We start from the raw sequence: 19,570 nt of genomic DNA on the forward strand, positions 1-19,570 counted from the left end.
TCTGATATGTGACCTCTTTGGGAACAGAAACCCTACATTACTCACCTTTGGACTTCTGATACCTAACTCTGTTCCCATCACATGTTTATTACATGGATGAACAGTAAATGAACATGCCCTTAACATGCCCTTAACAGACATGCCCTTAAGTCAGGAGGCAGCAAGCTTTTTTGGTGAAGGGCCAGATAGTAAATATTTTAGGCTTCGTAGGCCATACAGTTTCTGTTGTAACTAAACTACGCTGCCGTAGTGGGAAAGCAGACACTGGATGTGGCTGTGTTTCAATAAAATTTTATTGTATACCTTTTTTTCTTCTTTTTGAGACAAAGTCTCACTTTGTCACCCAGGCTGGAGTACAGTGGTGTGATCACAGCTCACTGCAGCCTCGACCTCCTGGGCTCAAGTGATCCTCTTGCCTCAGCCTCCCAAGTAGCTGGGACTACAGGCATGGACCATCATGCCTGGCTAATTTTGCAAAAAAATTTTGTAGAGATGGGGTTTCATCATGTTGCCCAAGCTGGTCTTGAACTCCTGGGGTTAAGTGATCCTCCTGCCTTGGCCTCCCAAAGTGCTGGGATTATAGGCATGAGCCACTGTACTCCACCTAAAACCTTGTTTATAAACACAGGTGGCCAGCTTGTGTGTCATTTGCCAACATCTGCCTTAAGTTATTTCATTACAGATGTGACCCCCAAATGTCCTATTATTCTTACCAGATAACAGGGATCATGGCCTTCTAGTTCACTACTGTATCCCCAGTGCCTCCCAGTAGGTGCTCCACAAACATTTGGTGATTCAAGTTCTCCTGAGTGTGTAGGGATATGGTAGTGTTGGGGGGGAGTAGCGGATATCTAACCCCGAAATATGGTGCATCATCTGATGCTTCTCCCTTTGTCTTTTTGACCAGGAATGTTGAAAACCCCCAGTCCCAGCCGTGACCCAGGTGAATTTCCCCGTCTCCCTGACCCCAATGTGGTCTTCCCCCCAACCCCAAGGCGCTGGAATACTCAGCAGGACTCTACCTTGGAGAGACCCAAGACCCTGGAGTTTCTGCCTCGGCCGCGTCCTTCTGCCAACCGGCAACGGCTGGACCCTTGGTGGTTTGTGTCCCCCAGCCATGCCCGCAGCACCTCCCCAGCCAACAGCTCCAGCACAGAGACGCCCAGCAACCTGGACTCCTGCTTTGCTAGCAGTAGCAGCACTGTAGAGGAGCGGCCTGGACTTCCAGCCCTGCTCCCGTTCCAGGCAGGGCCGCTGCCCCCAACCGAGCGGACGCTCCTGGACCTGGATGCAGAGGGGCAGAGTCAGGACAGCACCGTGCCACTGTGCAGAGTGGAACTGAACACGCACAGGCCTGCCCCTTATGAGATCCAGCAGGAGTTCTGGTCTTAGCATGAAAAGGATTGGGGTGGGCAAGGGGGACAGCCGGCGGAGATGAGGGGAGCTGGCAGGCACAGCCCTTTCTCAGGGTTGGACCCCCTGAGATCCAGCCCTACTTCTTGCACTGATAATGCACTTTGAAGATGGAAGGGATGGAAACAGGGCCACTTCAGAGGGTCTTCTGCCCTGCAGGGCCTTTCTACCCATGTCCACTGGAGGGGCTGTGGCCATCAGCTCTGGCTGTGTAGGGGAGGGAGGGGTCCATGCATGTCCCCCACCCTCCACAGTCTTCCTTGCCTTTGGAGTGACTCTGCAGAGTCACTCAGCCAAATCTGTCTGCTGCTCCCTCTCCTCAGCCAGTTGGGTGTGCGCAGAGCTGTCATGGGGTCCCTTTGTCAGCCCCGAGTTCAGCTTCCCAAACACCAGTATTGGATATTCTGTGATTGATTTTGCTCCTCCTCCGCTGTCCCCCAACACCCAGGAATGGGAATCTGGCTTGGTTCGAGATAGGAGCTTTTCTGTGTCCTAAGCCCTTTCATGCTAGCAGGAATACTGAAAGTGAGGTGGCCCAGTGTGGGGTCATAGGGCTTTATAGACCTGGCACTACCTATCTGCACTTCCAGGTGCCCCACCTATTTATCTGAGCCCACAGGTGGAAAGGGGAACTGCCTCAGTGAGAACAGGGGGATGGGGGTATTAGGAAAAATACAGTAAAGTTGCAGTGAAGAGGTTCGTGAAGTATGTCCTTGTTCTTTTTGGAAACTCTCGGCAAAGGGCAAACCAGCAACTGTTGAGGGTACCCATCTAGCTACTTGGGGTCAGGACCTTTTCAGACCAGGTTCGGATACAATCATCTGCTCATCCCAGGAATAGTTTCTTGGGGGACTCGCTCACTGGTGCCAGTTCTAAGTCAGAGACAAAATTCCACTGTCTGTTCCTTTTGTTGTCTGAACTTCATGTGTTACTCCCTTCCTTTGGTCTTCACTCTAATCCCTGGAGTTTGTGGGCTTTCGGTTATGTTCGGTTAGTAGATATCACCGCAATGCCCTAGAACAGCTATGAAGCAGAATACCAAATGGCCACTGGACACTGGGACTTGGGAATTCACTCTCAACTGGGCCATCCATGTTGTGATGCCCTTGAAGTAAAATGGAGCCAGCAGGATCTGTAAATGCATGTGGCAAAGTGCTATTTATAGGGTGCCCAGGGAGCCGCTGATGTACAATAACCTTTAGGTCCCCCATACTGGAAACTGACCAAGGCCTGTGCACAGGTAGCCCCTCATGCTGGGCTCTGGACCATAAGCTGAGTAGGAAGGATAGCAGAGGCCAACCCTGACCTTTCTGGAAGTTGTTTCCTTAACTTGAATGTTGAGTTTCCTCTAAAGCTTTCTCATGTATGTCTTCTCCATGCGACTGCTCTGAGGCCTCCTGTGTTATGTGTGAACAGTTGTCTTTATGTGGGAATGACGACTTGATTGGGAGTAGAGTCTCAAGGTCATTCCCCTCTTCCCTCGAGGCTCTCTGAATGCTGCTCCACTGTCTTTTGTCTTGGAGGTCACTCAGCAGGTTCCTTGCATTTGCTGCCTGGATGTGCAGCTGGCAACAGTGATGAATTGGTCACTGCCCTTTCTCTATAACTGGGATAGATGTCCTGCCTTGGGGATCACTAAAGGGGTGACCTTGTTCCTTGCTTTATGAGCCCATTAGCACTTTGGTTCAAGGGGCCCACCAGTCTTGGATGGGAAGGCACTACTGGTTTTGTTGCCCAAGGTTTTGTTATTGCTTCTCTTCTGTGTCCTTCTCTTTGTTCAGTGAAGCCAATATGTAAGATATTGTTACAGTATTTTATTGTTCAGTGAAGCCAATATGTAAGATATTCCCCTACTCCTGGGCTAGGAGGAAAAAATGTAAATCTTACCAGCAGTTCTAGCCAACCAAGTGATTCTTCGTTCTTGATGGGGAGAAGTACATACAAAGTCTGTTCTGACAGGGCACGGTGGCTCACGCCTGTAATCCCAGTGCTTTGGGAGGCAGAGGCAGGTGGATCACCTGAGGTCGGGAGTTCGAGACCAGCCTGACCAACATGGAGATACCGTCTCTACTAAAAATACAAAAAAATTAGCCAGGCATGGTGGCACATGCCTGTAATCCCACCTACTCACAAGGCTGAGGCAGGAGAATCGCTTGAACCTGGGAGGCAGAGGTTGCAGTGAGCCAAGGTTGCGCCATTCCACTCCAGTCTGGACAACAAGAGCGAAACTCTGTCTCAAAAAAAAAAAAAAAAAAAGGTCTGTTCTGTGCCCTCCTTCCCCTGGACCCTCCATAACCTCAGGCTAAGCCACGAACACATCTGTATATCCTTGGCTCCACTAAATGGCCCTCTTGTGGCCCTCCAAACCATGCTGCCTATACACAGTGCTCTGTGGTATGAAGCAGAGATTTTTCCTTTGCTCATTTTCAACTTGCCATTGTGGTAGGTTGCAGCCATCTTTCTAGATGTAGTGTAACTGTTGTAGTGTAACTGAATGATGGTCACCTGCCATTGAGTGAGAGGTTGAATGCCATCCTTACTTGTCCACTGTGGGGAATGATAAAGCAAGGCTGGGTCTTTCTAAGGAAATAATTGTACCTGAAAGAAGCAAAAGCAGGGTTATCCGAAGGTGCTACTGTGAGCATCCATGAAGAAGGAACAGTTACCATCTCTCAACTCCTATACACCTGGTCTCTGATGGGCCCCTGACTGCTGCACTCTCTCAGTGGGGCAAGGTTGGAGATGGGCTAAGGATCTGTATAGTAGTAGCAGATCTCAGTGGCTTTCTATTCACTCAGGTTCGCTTGTTCTGTGGTCGTGGTCAGGAGCAGGCCCTGGAGCTGTGGATGAAGCCACTTGAGTGGCAGTAGCCGGCCCCCCTTTTCCCTGCCTTCCCTTTGCACAAAGACACATTCCTTCTGCTCTTGGCAGGTGCTCACTTCATGGAAGATGGTAATAGGAACAGATACTGCTCTCTGCCCCTGCTCCTTGGATTCTTCAGCTCCTACCGCTGATTCGGATTATCCCCTGTTGACTCCCTTGGGGATCCAGACTGCTGCCAGGAGGCTGAGTAGATACCTCAGTTATCTGTATGTTATTTCTGAGAGGCTTTGGCGGATCTTCTTCACTTGGCATCCTGTGGCATCCCTAGGGTCTGGTAGTAACAATAATAGCAACAATGATATCTTACATTTGGACAACTCAGAATAGTGCTAACTTTTCCTCCTGACCTTTGCAAAATGACACATTTTCCTTGTACATTTGATACACTTGCTAGTAGAGAAGGGGACATGCTTAAAGATGAAAATTCAAGTGAAGAGAAATGAAAAAGTGGCTTGGACTAATTGCTGAGTGAAGCCACCGGGCTCAGAACTGAACAGGTTGGCTGCATTCCCCATTCTGCTTTTGCTGTGTGGCCATAGGCTTGTCTCTTTAGCCCCTCTCAGATTTCCTTCCTTTAAAAGCAATCATCACATGCCTTCCTCTCAAGAGGGTTGGGTGTATGTATCAGAGAAGGTCAGTGAAGCACCGTAGCTCCTTGCCAGCTCCTAGAGGAAGCTGCTTTCATCTCTACAGGATGAATCGCTGAAGTTGAGTGTGTGGCTCTCGTCACCTTTGCCTTGAGGGAACTTGCCTTTTCTTTCGTCCTTTAGCCTCTGGAAGAGGAGTGATTTGGAGGTGGCTGAGCATGACTAATGGGGGCCCCAGTCAGGCCCATGCCCTTCTGCCGCATTTATGTAGCAGCTGGTGTTGACAAGCATTCTTTCCTAATTCCCCCACTTAACTTGTCGGACGCTGTCTGCCAATGTCATCCTCACCATTTGTGTCTTACAGAGAAGGAAATGGGAGAGGGAGGTTGGTAGCAACATCAGAGTGACAGTTGGCTGTCTCTCATTTCTTGGGGTCATCAGTCTGATTTGTTTAGAGCCTGGAATCACCCCAGTTCCTGGAAGAATCTTTGGAAAAGGGTTCCCTTGCTCTTGGGACATGTGTCATGGTCACTAAGCCCCCTTTCCCTCAGGCTACTGTTGCTCAGGGACACAGTGAGATACCCCTAGGACATCTAGACCTGACTTTTCATGAACTCTTTTGCCTCTGTGGTCCCGACATTGGAGTCCTCCCTCCCGCCTCCTTCATTTGTGTGAAGGAGACACCTCCCGAGCAATCCTAACTCATCCAGCTCACTTTTTACAAAGCAAAGAGCAGAGGGCACTGAAGACTGGATGGCTGTGAATGGCACACCTTGGGGTGGAAAGTGTGTTGGCAGGAACCTGGTGATAAAAGCTGCCTACTTCCTGGGTGTGTGAATTTGCACACATCTTTTCCCCTCTCTGGACTTCAGAAGCCTACTGTGAACTGGGGACGATGCTACTTTCCCTCCTGAAGCCCTTCTAACTTTCAAATGTATGGTCCTGGAGCCATGAGCCCTGCACAGAAACTGCAGCCTTGCCAGCTTGCTTCCCTTGGTGCAGAAAAGTGTGCGTGTGTATGAAATATATGTACGGTTTTACGTCAAAAACAGTCAAATATCAGCTGTTTCATATGGTTCACCCTAATGTACCTGCCTCTCTCTTTGGCTTTAGGTCTGAGAATGACTTGTCTTTGTCAAGGTATACTATTGTTAGAAACACATTACCAAATGCATCTCTTCTGTCGGGATCAGCGTATTCCTAGATTAGGAATTCAAATTAATGAAAATTCACATGTGAAAGGAAAATCCATTGCTGTTTCTGGAGAGGACCTCAGTCCTGGGCTTTACCCTGGCATTGCTACCTGGGTGGGTGCTCACCACTTCAGGTGCTGGTGTTGGAAGGCAGGAGGAGGAAGCTGAAATCCTGCAAATTAAGGCTAATTAACAGGGCTTAGGTGCCTAATTAGCGTGACTCAGCCCCGGACTTCTGGTTAGCTGTGCGGGCCAGGTGAGTCTCTTACGGACTTCCTCTCAGACTGCTGTTTCTCATTTTGTCCTGATGAGATATTGACAGTCATGTCCACCCGCTTCCTCATCCATTTCCCGTCTTGGGCCCTGGAAGTACCGGGGCCTCTGTAGGCTGCCTAGGGAGCCCTGGCGTTGCTCTTCATGTTGGACTCACTCCGTGATCAGGAGCCAGTACGACTGCTCCTTCCTGATTCTTACCGCCTGTGGTTCCCCATCCCCTACAGCGAGCCTGCTTTGGGCCTTGAGCTGGATAGAGGGAAGAGCTTTGGGGCCCAGCTGGTTATGGGAGCTGAGCTCTTCCACACTTCTCTTTGTTAACCCTTGGAAACAGACCTGCCTTTCCCCTGACCCGTCTTCCTACCTGTCTGGTCTGACCTGCCCTCCTTGAAAGCACTCATCACCTAGTTTTACTAGGCTGATTGGCAGATGTGGACATGATAGGTGTCTATCGAGATAGGTGTCTACCTAGTTAGGTGTCTCGGGATTGGACAGCAGAATGCCATTCCAGGGGTGCACAAACAGGCCTCTCCTACCGGAACACGAGGGATAGACGTCTGGGCATTCTGAACTCAGAGGTCAGAGTAGTCACAAGCGGAGCCCAGGGAAGTGAGGGCCCCAGGACATGCCCTGCGCTCACTGAAGTCCAAGGCTAGGTTTCAGAAGTAGTATGCTGCCCGTTCCTGAGATCCTTCACACCTGGACACCAACCCAGACAAAGCCTGACTTAAAATTTTGATACTGTATTCATCGTGGAATTTTTCAGTAACTGATTTTTAAAAAATACTGCATTGCAATATGATTTATCTCGATTACTGAGGTTCTTTTTTGTTTTTTTTTGGCACCCCCTTAAATTTTAACCCAAGGTGAGGGCCTCACTCCACTCTAGACCCAGCTCTGCCTGCCCCTCACCTGGACCTGTGAGAGGGGCTTAGATAACACTGTGAAATAGGTTTTATGTTTTTTTCTTGCCCTTCCCCTCAGGTCCTGAGTGAGGCAGCGGCTCTCTTGGGGTGCTCGCGTTTAAATAGGAGTGTGTAGACTTACAGCAATGAAACATCTAGGAGCTTTTAACTTTGGATCTACACCTGGGTGTGACATTTCCTTGGTGTTCTGGCTGCCTTTCCGGCTCTGCAGCTCTGAGGGCACTTTGTGTGTGTGTGTGTGTGTGTGTGTGTGTGTGTGTGTGTGTGTGTGTTCCCTGGAGAAGGGAAGTGATTACGGCACAGAGGCTCCTTTAGATTCTCATCTTAAACCTCTTTGAAACATGTTTAAATTCCAGAAGTGAATGAACTTCATTCATTCTCTCCTCCAGATTTCAGAAGGGACTGAAGTGAATGGAGGCTTTTTCACTCCCTGGCATGCCAAGAGCCGCATTCCCTAGCTCTGTGCCTGCACAGTGAGTCTTCAGAATTTGGCCCACCACACCCTCTGCTAGTATCGTTTCCACCACCCTCCTCATCCTCTGTCATCTTTATTTCATTCTCATCGTTTATCTCTACCTCCAGTTCAGACGCCATGCTGGCTGTGGCTCTTTTCTTCATCACCATCAGAGTGAGGCAAAGATGTATCCCGGCCTAGTTATAAAGACAAATAATACATGATAAGAAATCATTAATTTTTTCCACGTGGGGGGCGGTCCTGTCCTAGTGATTCATATATATATAATTTTTGACTCCTTACAATAATTCTGGGATGTGGGTATTACCCCCATTTAAGAATGTGGAAACCAAGGCTCTGACGGCTGTGTAATTTGCCAAGGGTCACACAGCTAGGAAGCAAGTTGCTGATCTGCTTGGTTCCAAAGTCACCTTTTTTTTTCCTCTGAGCACATTTCTCAGCCACTACTTAGAAGCTCTTGAGATAAAGCTGGCCTAGCTCAGGTCCACCTAGGTTTTGAGATTGTCCTTTGCCCAAGGAGGAGTTGTGTCCTTGGCTCACCTGTCGTCTGTCTGTGACTGGACTTGAACCCTTGCAGGTCTCAGCTGACATCCTCGATGCTGCCGGCTGCCTTCCTCTCCCTGTTTCCTCTCCATGAATCCAGGGGTTGGAAGCACACAGGAGTTGGACATGTCAATTCTGTAGCTCTTCTCCCAACACCACTGAAGGCCATGAGCCTCTCTCCTGTTGCCAGCCTGCAGGTGCCCCATTGCTGCTCTTCATTCCAGCTTCTCCTCACTTTTCTCTCAGTTTCTTGAGCTTGGAAGCCATACTGTAGCTTGTGTCTCCTCCCTGGGCACCTGAGGTCAGGCTTTTGCCTTTTTGTCACATTGAGCCACATGCCCTTGACACACAGTTGTAGCAAAGAAGGGAGGTGATGAACTTGCTCACTTTGTTTTCTGATTTCCCTCCCTACTCATCCTGCACATTCACCCACAACCACTCCCCACCGAAACCCAGACATCTTATAGTCTAAGGCTTGTAGAGGAATAAGGAAAGGAATTGGAGGTGGGTTTTACTTAGTTCACAGAAAAGCTTTCTTTGGGATTTTTCCTCCCCCTTAGGGCTTTTAAGTCTAGGTGAAGTGAAAGTTCACGTGTGTGTTTGTTTGGTTCCTCTGTAATTAGCTACTAGTTTTTAACCCTAGACCTTCTCTGCTCCAATGTCTTGTCCATGTGTCCTGACCCCGTGTCCTTGAATTCCCACTTTGCTTTGGGATTTAAGTTATTGTATGTTGTCAACAATATTTAAAGATGAAAAAGTCCTGAAGGAAACTTATCAGGTTCTTTCCTTTGGCTTTTTTTTTTTCTTTCAAGGTACTGTAAATTGTTAACTAGGGATGCCAAGCAGGCTTGGTTCAATGGCTAAACCTCTTATTGTATTACAGTGTAATGCTGATCTCAGCCTGGTCTCAACGCCAGAGCACACAGAGACTTGAATAAAACTGTTACAACGATTACCTCTGGTTTGTTGTGGTTCTTTGTAAACTCATCCTTTCCTCTTTTTTTTTTTTTTTTTCGAGATGGAGTTTTGCTCTTGTTTCCCAGGCTGGAGTGCAGTGGCGCGATCTCAGCTCACCGCAACCTCCACCTCCCGGGTTCCAGCAGTTCTCCTGCCTCAGCCTCTCAAGTAGCTGGGATTACAGGCGCCCACCACCACGCCCACCTAATTTTTTGTATTTTCAGTAGAGACGGGGTTTCATCATGTTGTCCAGGCTGGTCTTGATCTCCTGACCTCGGTAATCCACCCACCTTGGCCTCCCAAAGTGCTGAGATTACAGGCGTGAGCCACCACACCCAGCTTCTTTTTTCTTTTTAATTAAACTGAAGGCCATGAGCCTCTCTCCTCTGTTTCCAGCCTGCAGGTGCTCAAGTAACTGAGCTGTTTCCAGGGAGCTTTCATATGTAGGAAAGAAATAACTGGAGAAAGACGGAAATGCTGCAGAAAAGAGGAGGTGGGTGAGAAGCCTCTCTGAGGGTCTAGGAGCCTCTGGCAGGACCATGGGGGCCTTTGTGAATGATGGTGCTGAACAGTGCAGTCTCTGCTCACAGTTGACTTTCACACAGCTCGTGGATTTTGGCTTTCAGAGCCGCTTGTGAATATGTGCTGTTTCCTACTCCCTACAACTAATCATGCTAACATTCCTGGTGAAGTTGTGAATGGAGCTAAGAGGACAAACAGATGGAGTTATAGACATGTGAATAGGATTTGCCGGCTATGAGTCATAGATTCCTTGTGGCTCTGATGCTCTTAATGGCACTCATGAGCTGTGTGACCTTGGCAAGGCACTTAACCTCTCTGGGCCTCTTCTGGAGCAAGCTGATCACAAAGCAGCCTTTGTGCTCTCACTTTCCATGATTTTGTGTTAGGTGGGGATGAGGATAAAAGCAGACAGGATGAATCTTGTTTGAGGCCATTCTTCACTGCTTGAATCCTCTATTTCATCACTCAGCTACAGGTGGAAGAAAATGACTTCTGAACTTAAATATTCAGACACCTCATGCGTGAATGCTGTAACCTTTCATTTCTCTCTGACCTCTTTGCTCTTTTCTCTGACACCTGGGGAGGGGTGACTCCGAGGTGGGGTTCTGTGCTGGATGCTTGGATTGTGAGGGCAAGGCTGACCTTTTGCTGAGCCTTGAGGTTAGTTTGACCAGGATCCGGATAACCTTTGTAAAGCCAACTGGGCAAAGATGAAAAATTGACCAATCTCCTTGCTGGTGCCATATGGAAAGGTGCCATACTGTTTTTGTTTTGTTTTGTTGAGACAGAGTCTCGCTCTGTCACCCAGGCTGGGGTGCAGTGGCGCCATCTCAGCTCACTGCAACCTCCGCCTCCCAGGTTCAAGTGATTCTCATGCCTCAGCCTCCCCAGTAGCTGGGATTACAGGCACACATCACCATGCCCAGCTAATTTAGTATTTTTAGTAGAGATGGGGTTTCACCATGTTGGCTAGCCTGGTCTCAAACTCCTGATCTCAGGTGATCTCCCCACCTCGGCCTCCCAAAGTGCTGGGATTTCAGACATGAGCCAGGTCACCCGGCCAGGCACCATATACTGTTAACATGCATACAAATTGCTGCATGTTTCTGGAAAGCAGCTTGGCCGTATGGTATTAAAAACTACAACACAGGCCTAGTAATTCTGTTACTACTCTATAGTAATAAAAACTAGTTTAATGGTTGCTTAAAGTCAACCGTTGCACTAAGACCTAACCTATGTTATCTCATTTACAATATTTCAACATCTTTAAGAGTAGATCTGTTATTATCTCCTTTTTACATTGAAGAAAGTGAGGGCCAGAGGGTTGAGTAACATGCCCAAGACCACACAACTGGCAAATAGTGGAGCTGGGACTTGTCTGATTCTGGCATCTGCGTTTGTATCACAAGATTGAGTTGGGGCCTGGCGCAGTGACTCACACCTGTAATCCCAGCACTTTGGGAGGCCGAGGCGGGTGAATCACGTGAGGTCTGGAGTTTGAGACCAGTCTGACCAACATGGAGAAACCCCATTTCTACTAAAATTACAAAATTAGCCAGGTGTAGTGGCACATGCCTATAATCCCAGCTACTCGGGAGGCTGAGGCAGGAGAATCGCTTGAACCTGGGAGGCAGAGGTTGCGGTGAGCCGAGATCGCATTATTGCACTCCAGCCCGGGCAACAAGAGCGAAACTCCCGTCTCAAAAAAAAAAAAAAAAAAAATGGATTGAGTTGGATGCAAAGATTTACAAGTCATCCCAATGTTATTTACAGGATCATTCAAGAGACTACAAATGACCCAAATAAGAATGCGGGTCTTCTTCCACCCTCTTCCTCACCCAGCAACATGGAATCTGATACAGTGAGAGCAAGAACGCTCTCTTTACAAACCAGAAAACTGTCTAAATGCCTGACAACAGGAGGTTGCTTAAAGTCTGCTTCTTTTCAAGGCATTTATTGAGTACCTTCCTGTGCTAGGTACCATCTGGACACTAGAGATTTGCAGCTTCTTTAGCCAGGTTCTCAAAGACTATATTGTCTGGTGGGAGAGACCAAAATATGAAGAAATCTGTTTAATATAATGTAGTCAGCGCCGTGATGGGGTGCTAAAGGAGCACTGTGGGCTGGGTTTAGCCTGAGCTGGGGCTTCACCTCATGGAGGAGACAGAACTTGAGCTGAGTCATAAAGAATAAAAGATACCAAGGCAGGAGATGGTGAGATGCTCCCTCTCCTCTCAGGCAGCACAATTCTGTGTCCACCTTTTTAAAAAAGTGAACCTTGTAATGCCTCACCCTGGGTTCCTAGGGCTGGTTTTATCATGGACCATGTGAAATATTATGTGGCCATTAGATTATTCGTGAACAGGTTATTCATGAAGCTAAATTTTTCATGAATAATTAAGAAAATGTGAAAATGCTCATGATAAGCTAAATGGTAGGATACAAAAAATTTCAAAAGCGATTTGATCCCCATTATATACAGAAAATATATTTACATTAAAAAATACACACATGATAGGCACAGGAAAAAGACTGGGAGAAAGTTATCTTTGTGGGGAGGTATCATAGATGGTTTAAAAATGTTCTTTTGGAATTTATTAAACTTTAAGAAAATGAATATAGGTTACTTTTCTATTCAGCAAAACAATGGCAAATAAAGTAGTTTGAGGATGCTTTCCCATGCTAACCAGGTTCCTTTGCAGATGTTCCAGAGGCCACTGGCTTCAAGGTTGTCCCCTGCCCTGAGGAGTATAACGAGGTGATTCCAGAAGCCTTGCTTATGGAAGGTAGAACTGGGGCCAACTTCCTGGTCCCCCTCACCCCTTTCTTCATCCCTTCCCTCCAGTGGAGAGATGGTGCTGGAATGGTGAGCACCTGCAGACTGCTAGCAGAATCCAGTGAGGGCACATGAACAGAGAACGTTCTAAGAAGGAGGTGCTGTGGGTGTTTCCTAGGGGCACAGCTGGTTAGGGATGTCAGGTCCTGCACAGGCAAATAGCACGTTCCTACAATACAAGTGCACGCCCCTCTGTGAAAGGAGCTGCGCCAGGCCTGTGTCCACCACACCCTGTTTACACGCCTGTGGAATGTGGTTCATTCAAGGCTGGGGCTGATGTCCTAATCCTCTGAGCCCTTGGTCCCCACCCAATCTAGTCCAACTAGCTCAAGCTGGAGAACATGTTTTGGCATAAGGGGGTGGGGTGGAGATGAGGGTGGGGGTCTGCCACTCTGTCCCCTCCTCCTCTCAGTCATTGGTCACACTGCTGCTATCCAACCAGGAGAGCCTGTTATGGGGTCTCAGTGGGAGGCACTGGACACTTTGTGATAGAAGAACAATGGGGAGGCTTGAGAACGATCAGTCTAGGAAATGTGCTCATGGAACACAGGTTGGATCATGCCACGCCCAATGTCTGCAGGAAAGGATCCACATTCTTGAGCACGGTCTTAAGGACCCCACCCAATCTGACCTGAGTCTACCTTCCCAAATGCCCATCACAATTTCCCTGCCTCCAGTCCTTCCCCATCCCTAAGACTCAACACTTCTCTGCTTCCTGAAACACTTGATTTTCCAGGAATGGAGGCCTCCTGCTTGAAAGAGTATTATCCTCTTTATGAACTGACTTTCTGGCTATCTACCCAGGTGTCTAAGAAGACTGTAACCTGTAAGTGGTCACCATGGGTGCCGTGGCTCACGCCTGTAATCCCAGCACTTCAGGAGGCAGAGGCGGGTGGATCAACTGAGGTCAGGAGTTCGAGAACAGCCTCGCAAACATGGTGAAACCCTGTCTCTACTAAAAATACAAAAAAAAAAAAAAAATTAGCTGGGTGTGGTGGCATGCGCCTGTAGTCCCAGCTACTCTGGAGGCTGAGGCAGAAGAATTGCTTGAACCCGGGAGGCGGAGGTTGCAGTGAGCCGAGGTGGCACCACTGCGCTGCAGCCTGGGTGATACAGTGAGATTCCATCTAAAATAAATAAATAAATAAATAAATAAGTGGTCAAATGTGAGGGAAGGAGACAAGGCAAGATGGGAAAGAGAAGAAAGGAATACAGATCAGATTTCATCCTCTAGAAGATTATAGTCTCCCTGGTGAGACTGAACACGCTAGGATGCAGTGGAGAAGTGTGCCAAGCACCACGGGACACCTGCAGATGGAGGGACATCCTGAGGGCCATGGCTAGTGTGGAGTGGCCTGATAAAGTAGCACCGATTCCCACCTAGTTCTGTACTTTACCCAACCTGAAAGGAAAAGACTCATCCCTCCGATCCTGTGACAAATGGTTTTCGAGGGACTACTCTGGTCCCAGTTGCAGTGTGACTAGCAAATTCCAGTTCTGTGTGGGACCAGACAAGTCAACGAGTGAGGCACTCTTATGACAGTAAGATGCAGTGCGGGATGGCGCTGTATGGAAAGGCATTCCCCATCTAAAAGCATGGCCTTAACTAATGCTCAAACACATCATCTCTGTGTTTTAAAACCCCTGAGAGTGAATGGTACAGAAAATGACTGCCACTTTTTTGGAATTTGCCATCTAGTGGGAAAATCAGCTTACCCAACAATTAAGGCACTATGATAATCTATATTTCAATATTATCTATCTGTCAATGTCTATCTCTGTCTTTATATCTATATTTCCTATATGGAGAGAGGGAGAGAGATAGGCACAAACAGGCAGACAAGAGGTGAGAAGTGATGCCCAAGTTGAGACCTGGAAGGTAAGTAAGACTTAAATAGTCCTGGGAGTGGTGTTAATGGGGAAGCCAGGTGTTGGGAGCAGCTGTGTGAAGGGGATTTTATCCTCTGCCAGCTCACTTATCTTAAATTCCTTATCTCACAGAGCACTTTGTTCTTGCAGTCTTTTCTTGTGATAAGCTCTAGTGTTAGGCGATAACTGGTAGGGAAAAAAAGATTAATTTTTACATAGGTGGGAGATGAAGAGGGTGCTTCCAGCTGGGTTCTGCCTGTGCTATTTAGTTTGCCCTGAGGTAAGGAAAAAAATGCCTCTCAGGACACATTCTATGGGGAATCAGAAAAGGAAATGGAAAATAACACATGGGGTGACAGGTTTAGGAGATAAATTTCAGGCATGGGGGATCTTTTCCTCGCTCCTATCTCTGAGCAAATGATATTGAAGTCAGAATATAACAGCACCTCCCTCTTTCCTCCTACAACCCATCTTGGGAGTTTTGTCCCAGTAATGTAACAGTTTTCAATGTTTGGCCCATCGATCCCTGGGGATAGGTGAGGTCAAAACTATTTTCACAATAATACTAAACTGTTGTTTGTCTTTTTCACTGTGTTGACATTTGCACCAAAAAGCACGGCAGGTCAAACTCCTGGCATCTTGGGACAGGCAGAGACACCAAATGGGACAGCACTCCTTGTATTCTCCATCACCAGGCATTTGAAGTAATGGGAATGCCAGTTTCACTTAAGAACGCCCTTGATAAAACAATAGTTACTTAGTAACATTACTACGTTAATTAGATCTTGACCCTTGCTTAAGTATATCTTTTTAACATTCTCTGAGATGAGATTAAATGTGAAGTCACGTCGTCACATCAAGTATTTCTGCTGTGTATTGAACTACAAGGTTGCCTGGAGGAAAAGCGCATTATGTGATTGAGTCGTGAGCTGAACTAGCTGCCCTTTTTTTTTTTTTTTTTTTTTTGAGACACAGTCTCCCTCTGTCACCAGGCTGGAGTGCGGTGGTGTGATCTCTGCTCACTGCAAGCTCCACCTCCTAGGTTCAAGCGATTCTTGTGCTTCAGCCTCCCAAGTAGCTGGGATTAGAGGCATGTGCCACCACACACAGCTAATTTTTGTATTTTTAGTGGAGATGGGGTTTCAGCATGTTGGCCAGGATGGTCTCGATCTCCTGACCTCGTGGTCGGCTCACCTTGGCCTCCCAAAATGCTGGGATTACAGGCGTGAGCCACTGTGCCCGGCCTTTTTTTTTTCTTTTCTTTTTTAAATGAAACACCGTTTTTACTTGAAAGAATAATTGTCAAGCAAACTATGTTATTCAGGATTGAGTATTTCACAGATATTTTCTTGTAGGTGAACAAAGTTAGCCTGTCACTTCACTGAAAACAACTGTATTTGTTGCCAATGATGAAATTCAAGCTTTCAATTGAAAATTAGAATTTTGGAAAATTTGTGTCTATCATGAACTTGACCCTTCCCTTCCCTTTCTTCCTTTTTCCTCTCTTTTTCTTCCCTTTTTAATCCCCTCCTTTCTTCCTCCCTGATAGGATCTTACCCTGTCACCCAGGCTGGAGTGTAGTGGCATGATCATGACTCACTGCGGCCTTGACCTCCTGAGCTGAAGCAGTCCTCCTGTCTGAGCCTCTGAAGTAGCTGGGACTACAGGGACTGCAGGCACATGCCACCACTCCTGGCTAATTTTTCTTTTCCTTTTCTTCTTCTTCTTATTTTTTGTTTTTTATTTTTTGTTTTTTGGTAGAGACGGGATCTTGCTAAGCTGGTCTGGAACTCCTGGGGTCAAGCAATCCACCCGCCTCAGCCTCCCCTGCTGGGATTACAGGCATGACCCCTCACCACACCTGGCTTTGGCAGTTTCTTGGTACCTAAAGATTTTTTTAGGAAATTGGTAACAGTATCAATAAATGTGATTTTTTGATGTCATATGATGAAATGTGTCAACATTGAAGATCTGTATAACTCAAGGAAGCAATATTTCCCAAATGGCAGTGAATGAGATTACAAAATCATGCATTCAAAATGCATTCAAAGTCGAACAAAAGTTCATGAATGTGGTTTCAGATTCCCCATTCCAGCTAACTTTTAAGAAACCATAACTTGTGGAGTTTTGGGATAGTATCAAAGAAGAATACCCACAATAATCTTAAAAGGCTATTAAAATACTCATGTCTTTTCCAACTACAAATCTGTGTGAGGCCAGATTTTCTTCATATGTTTCAGCTAAAACAAGATATTGGAACAGATTGAACACAGAAGCAGATATGAAAATTTAGATGTCTTTAAAGTCAGACATTAAAGAGATGTGCAAAAATGTAAAATATTTCCACTCTTCTGAAATTTGTTTTTGTTTTGGAAAATACAGATATTTTTCATTAAAATTTGTTATTTATGTTAAACATTTATTATTGTTATTTTAAAATGGATCAATACATGTTTTCCAAAATTTTTTGGTTTCATTTTTCTTTTTTTCTTTTTAGAGATGGAGCCTTGCTCTGTCGCCCAGGCTGGAGTGTAGTAGTGGCACAATATCAGCTCACTGCAACTTCTGCCTCCTGGGTTCCGGTGATTCTCCTGGATTGAATGCATCTTGAATGCATGATTTTGTAATCTCATTCTCTGCCATTTGGGAAATATTACTTCCTTGAGTTATACAGATCTTCAATGTTGACACATTTCATTATATGACATCATTTCATTATATGACATCCAGCGATTCTCCTGCCTCAGCCTCCTGAGTAGCTGGGATTACAGGTGCCTGCCACCGTGCCCCACTAATTTTTGTATTTTTAGTAGAGACAGGGTTTCACCATGTTGGCCAGGTTGGTCTGGAACTCCTGACCTCAAGTGATCCGCCCACCTTGGCCTCCCAAAATGCTGGGATTACAGGCATCAGCCACCGTGCCTGTCCAGTTTCATTTTTGAATAGGATAACTGTGATAGATATGACACATACTCAGGTGCTCTTTGGGGTCTTCAATCTTTTTTTTTTTTTTTTTAAGGGTACCGAAACATTTGAAACACCACCAGATGGCGCTGATGAGACTAAAGAACAGATTTTGTGTGTGTGTGAGAGAAAGGAAAAGATGGAGAGAGGGAAAATATAAAAGTGGGATCATAGTAGTGAGTTTTATGATATGAAATCTCCTAATGGCAGTGATATTTGTAGTCGCTATAGGGAAAAAGTGACAGGCCTGGGAACCTAATCAATAGGTTTCTACAATCTAAATTAAATGAGTAGATTTATGCCAAATAATATGTTGGGCTTTTTTTTTTTTTTTAACTTCCTCTAACAAAAGCTAAGCACATTCCTTGGAGGAGTTCCCTGCAGCCTCAGAAACTCAGCAGATTAAACTGAAAGGGTTCAGTCTTTTCCATTTTGTGTTGCTAATAAGATAACATGAATCTCTGAGGCTTAAAAGTGAAATTTAGGCAGAGTCGTTCCAGGAAGGAGTGTACTATAGAAACCTCACAGCCTGCAGCTTATCCTCATGGGTCCTTCGAAGCCCTAAGTGGGGAGGAGGAAGTTGGAGTGGAGGCTGCTGAGGCGGGGACGGGAGAGGTGCCTCTGGGATAGAGTTAGCTGGGTCTCTGGGTGACAAAATTGTAGAAACGGCGGAGCTTTGTGTGAGGAACTATAAACAGGCATGGGAAAACTTGGAGCCAAATTTATTTTTCTTTCAAGGGCTGTCGGAAATAGCTGACAAAGGCTAGAATTCTTTTCCAGAACTGAAGTTTTTATTGGCAATGCTCTTTTAAGGGCCGCTAATAAGAAGAAAAGCAAGAGTCTGACCTGAAGGCTGGCTACATAAGTGGGTTCATGAGCTGCTGAAGAAGTGGGTGCAGTGGGGTATCAACCCTCCCTCCCCTGCAGGCCGGGGGGGTACTCACACATTCACAGACACTTTTGGGCAACCCACTATCTCTGCACTATGCACTATGCAAGGTGCTGGAGCTACAGCGGAGACTGAAATAGACATGGCCCCTACCCTCAAGAGGACTTGTTTGACAAAACAAAGTCAATACTGAAGAAATCTAAACATTTTCATGCCAATGCCCCCACCCCCACTGTGCCCCACAACTGAGTTTTAAAGTGTTTTCCTAGTCCACTTGGCTCATCCTCCGGTAAAACATAATCAGTGCAATTGGCCAAGTCGAATGGCAGGTTTTCCACATGAAGATGAGAGTCAGCATGATACTTAAAGGGGCTCAGAAGGGTGGGGGTGCTGCTTCACCTTGACTGCCTTTCTTCTTGCCCTTCCCCCTTCCTGCCCTTCTTCTTCCTACAAATATTTATTGAGCATCTGCTAAGTGGTACGTGTTGAGACAACAAAGTTGGACAAGACATACTTTGCCTCTAGCCCGGTATGTGGAGCTTACATGTATGTAAATGACAATAAGAAGGGAATTGCAAATTGTGGTTAGAGATATGAAGAGCATAGGGGATGGGAACCAATTTGAGATAAAGATGGTCAGACAAAGTCACTATAGGAAAGTGATTTTAAGTCAGGATTTCTCAACTTTGGCACTACTGATATTTTGGGTCGGAAAATTCTTTGCTCCAGGGGACTATTCTGTGCATTGCAGAATGTTCAACAGCATCCCTGGCCTCTGACCACTGGATGCCAGTGGCACCCCCTGACTTCTTCTTATGACAAACAAAAATATCTCCCAACATTGCCAAATGTCTCTTACAGGGCAAAATTGCTCCCTTTTGAGAACCACTAATTTAACCTGAGACTTAAAAATGATGAGCCCATCCAGAGAGGATTGCACTGAGGGTTTTATAGGCCACCATAAAGAATTTGGGGTTTATTCTAAGTAGAAGGCAATCAACATTTTCCACTGGGGTGTCATTACCTACTGTGAATTTTGAAGAGATCATTCAGGTGGTGGAGTGGAGGATGGATTAACTGGAGTTGTAGAGAAAGTCACAGCAGTCATAGGTGGCTGTTGCAATTGTCCACCCAAACCCAAGAAATGATGGTGGCCTCAGTTGGGTGTTGATACTGGAGATGAGGAGAAGATTAACGTTCAACATTTTCAATGTTTCAACATTTCCAAGAACATCCAGGT

At 46.4% G+C, this 19,570-nt stretch overlaps 1 protein-coding gene across 9 annotated transcripts in view; it reads left to right on the forward strand.

Annotated features, from left to right (window-relative positions):
• The window catches only part of MAP3K9 (mitogen-activated protein kinase kinase kinase 9), an 87,504-nt gene extending 78,256 nt beyond the window's left edge, over window positions 1–9,248 (forward strand). For all 9 annotated transcript variants that reach the window (XM_058429667.1, XM_058429666.1, XM_058429668.1 and 6 more), the window contains one exon: window positions 908–9,248. In XM_058429667.1, coding sequence (XP_058285650.1) covers window positions 908–1,392 — 485 coding nt within the window. In that variant the 3' untranslated portion in view covers window positions 1,393–9,248. The remainder of the gene's footprint in view (window positions 1–907) is intronic.
• Window positions 9,249–19,570: the final 10,322 nt, after the last annotated feature.

This window comes from Hylobates moloch, unplaced genomic scaffold, assembly GCF_009828535.3.
Source record: "Hylobates moloch isolate HMO894 unplaced genomic scaffold, HMol_V3 SCAFFOLD_16, whole genome shotgun sequence".
NCBI lineage: Eukaryota > Metazoa > Chordata > Mammalia > Primates > Hylobatidae > Hylobates > Hylobates moloch.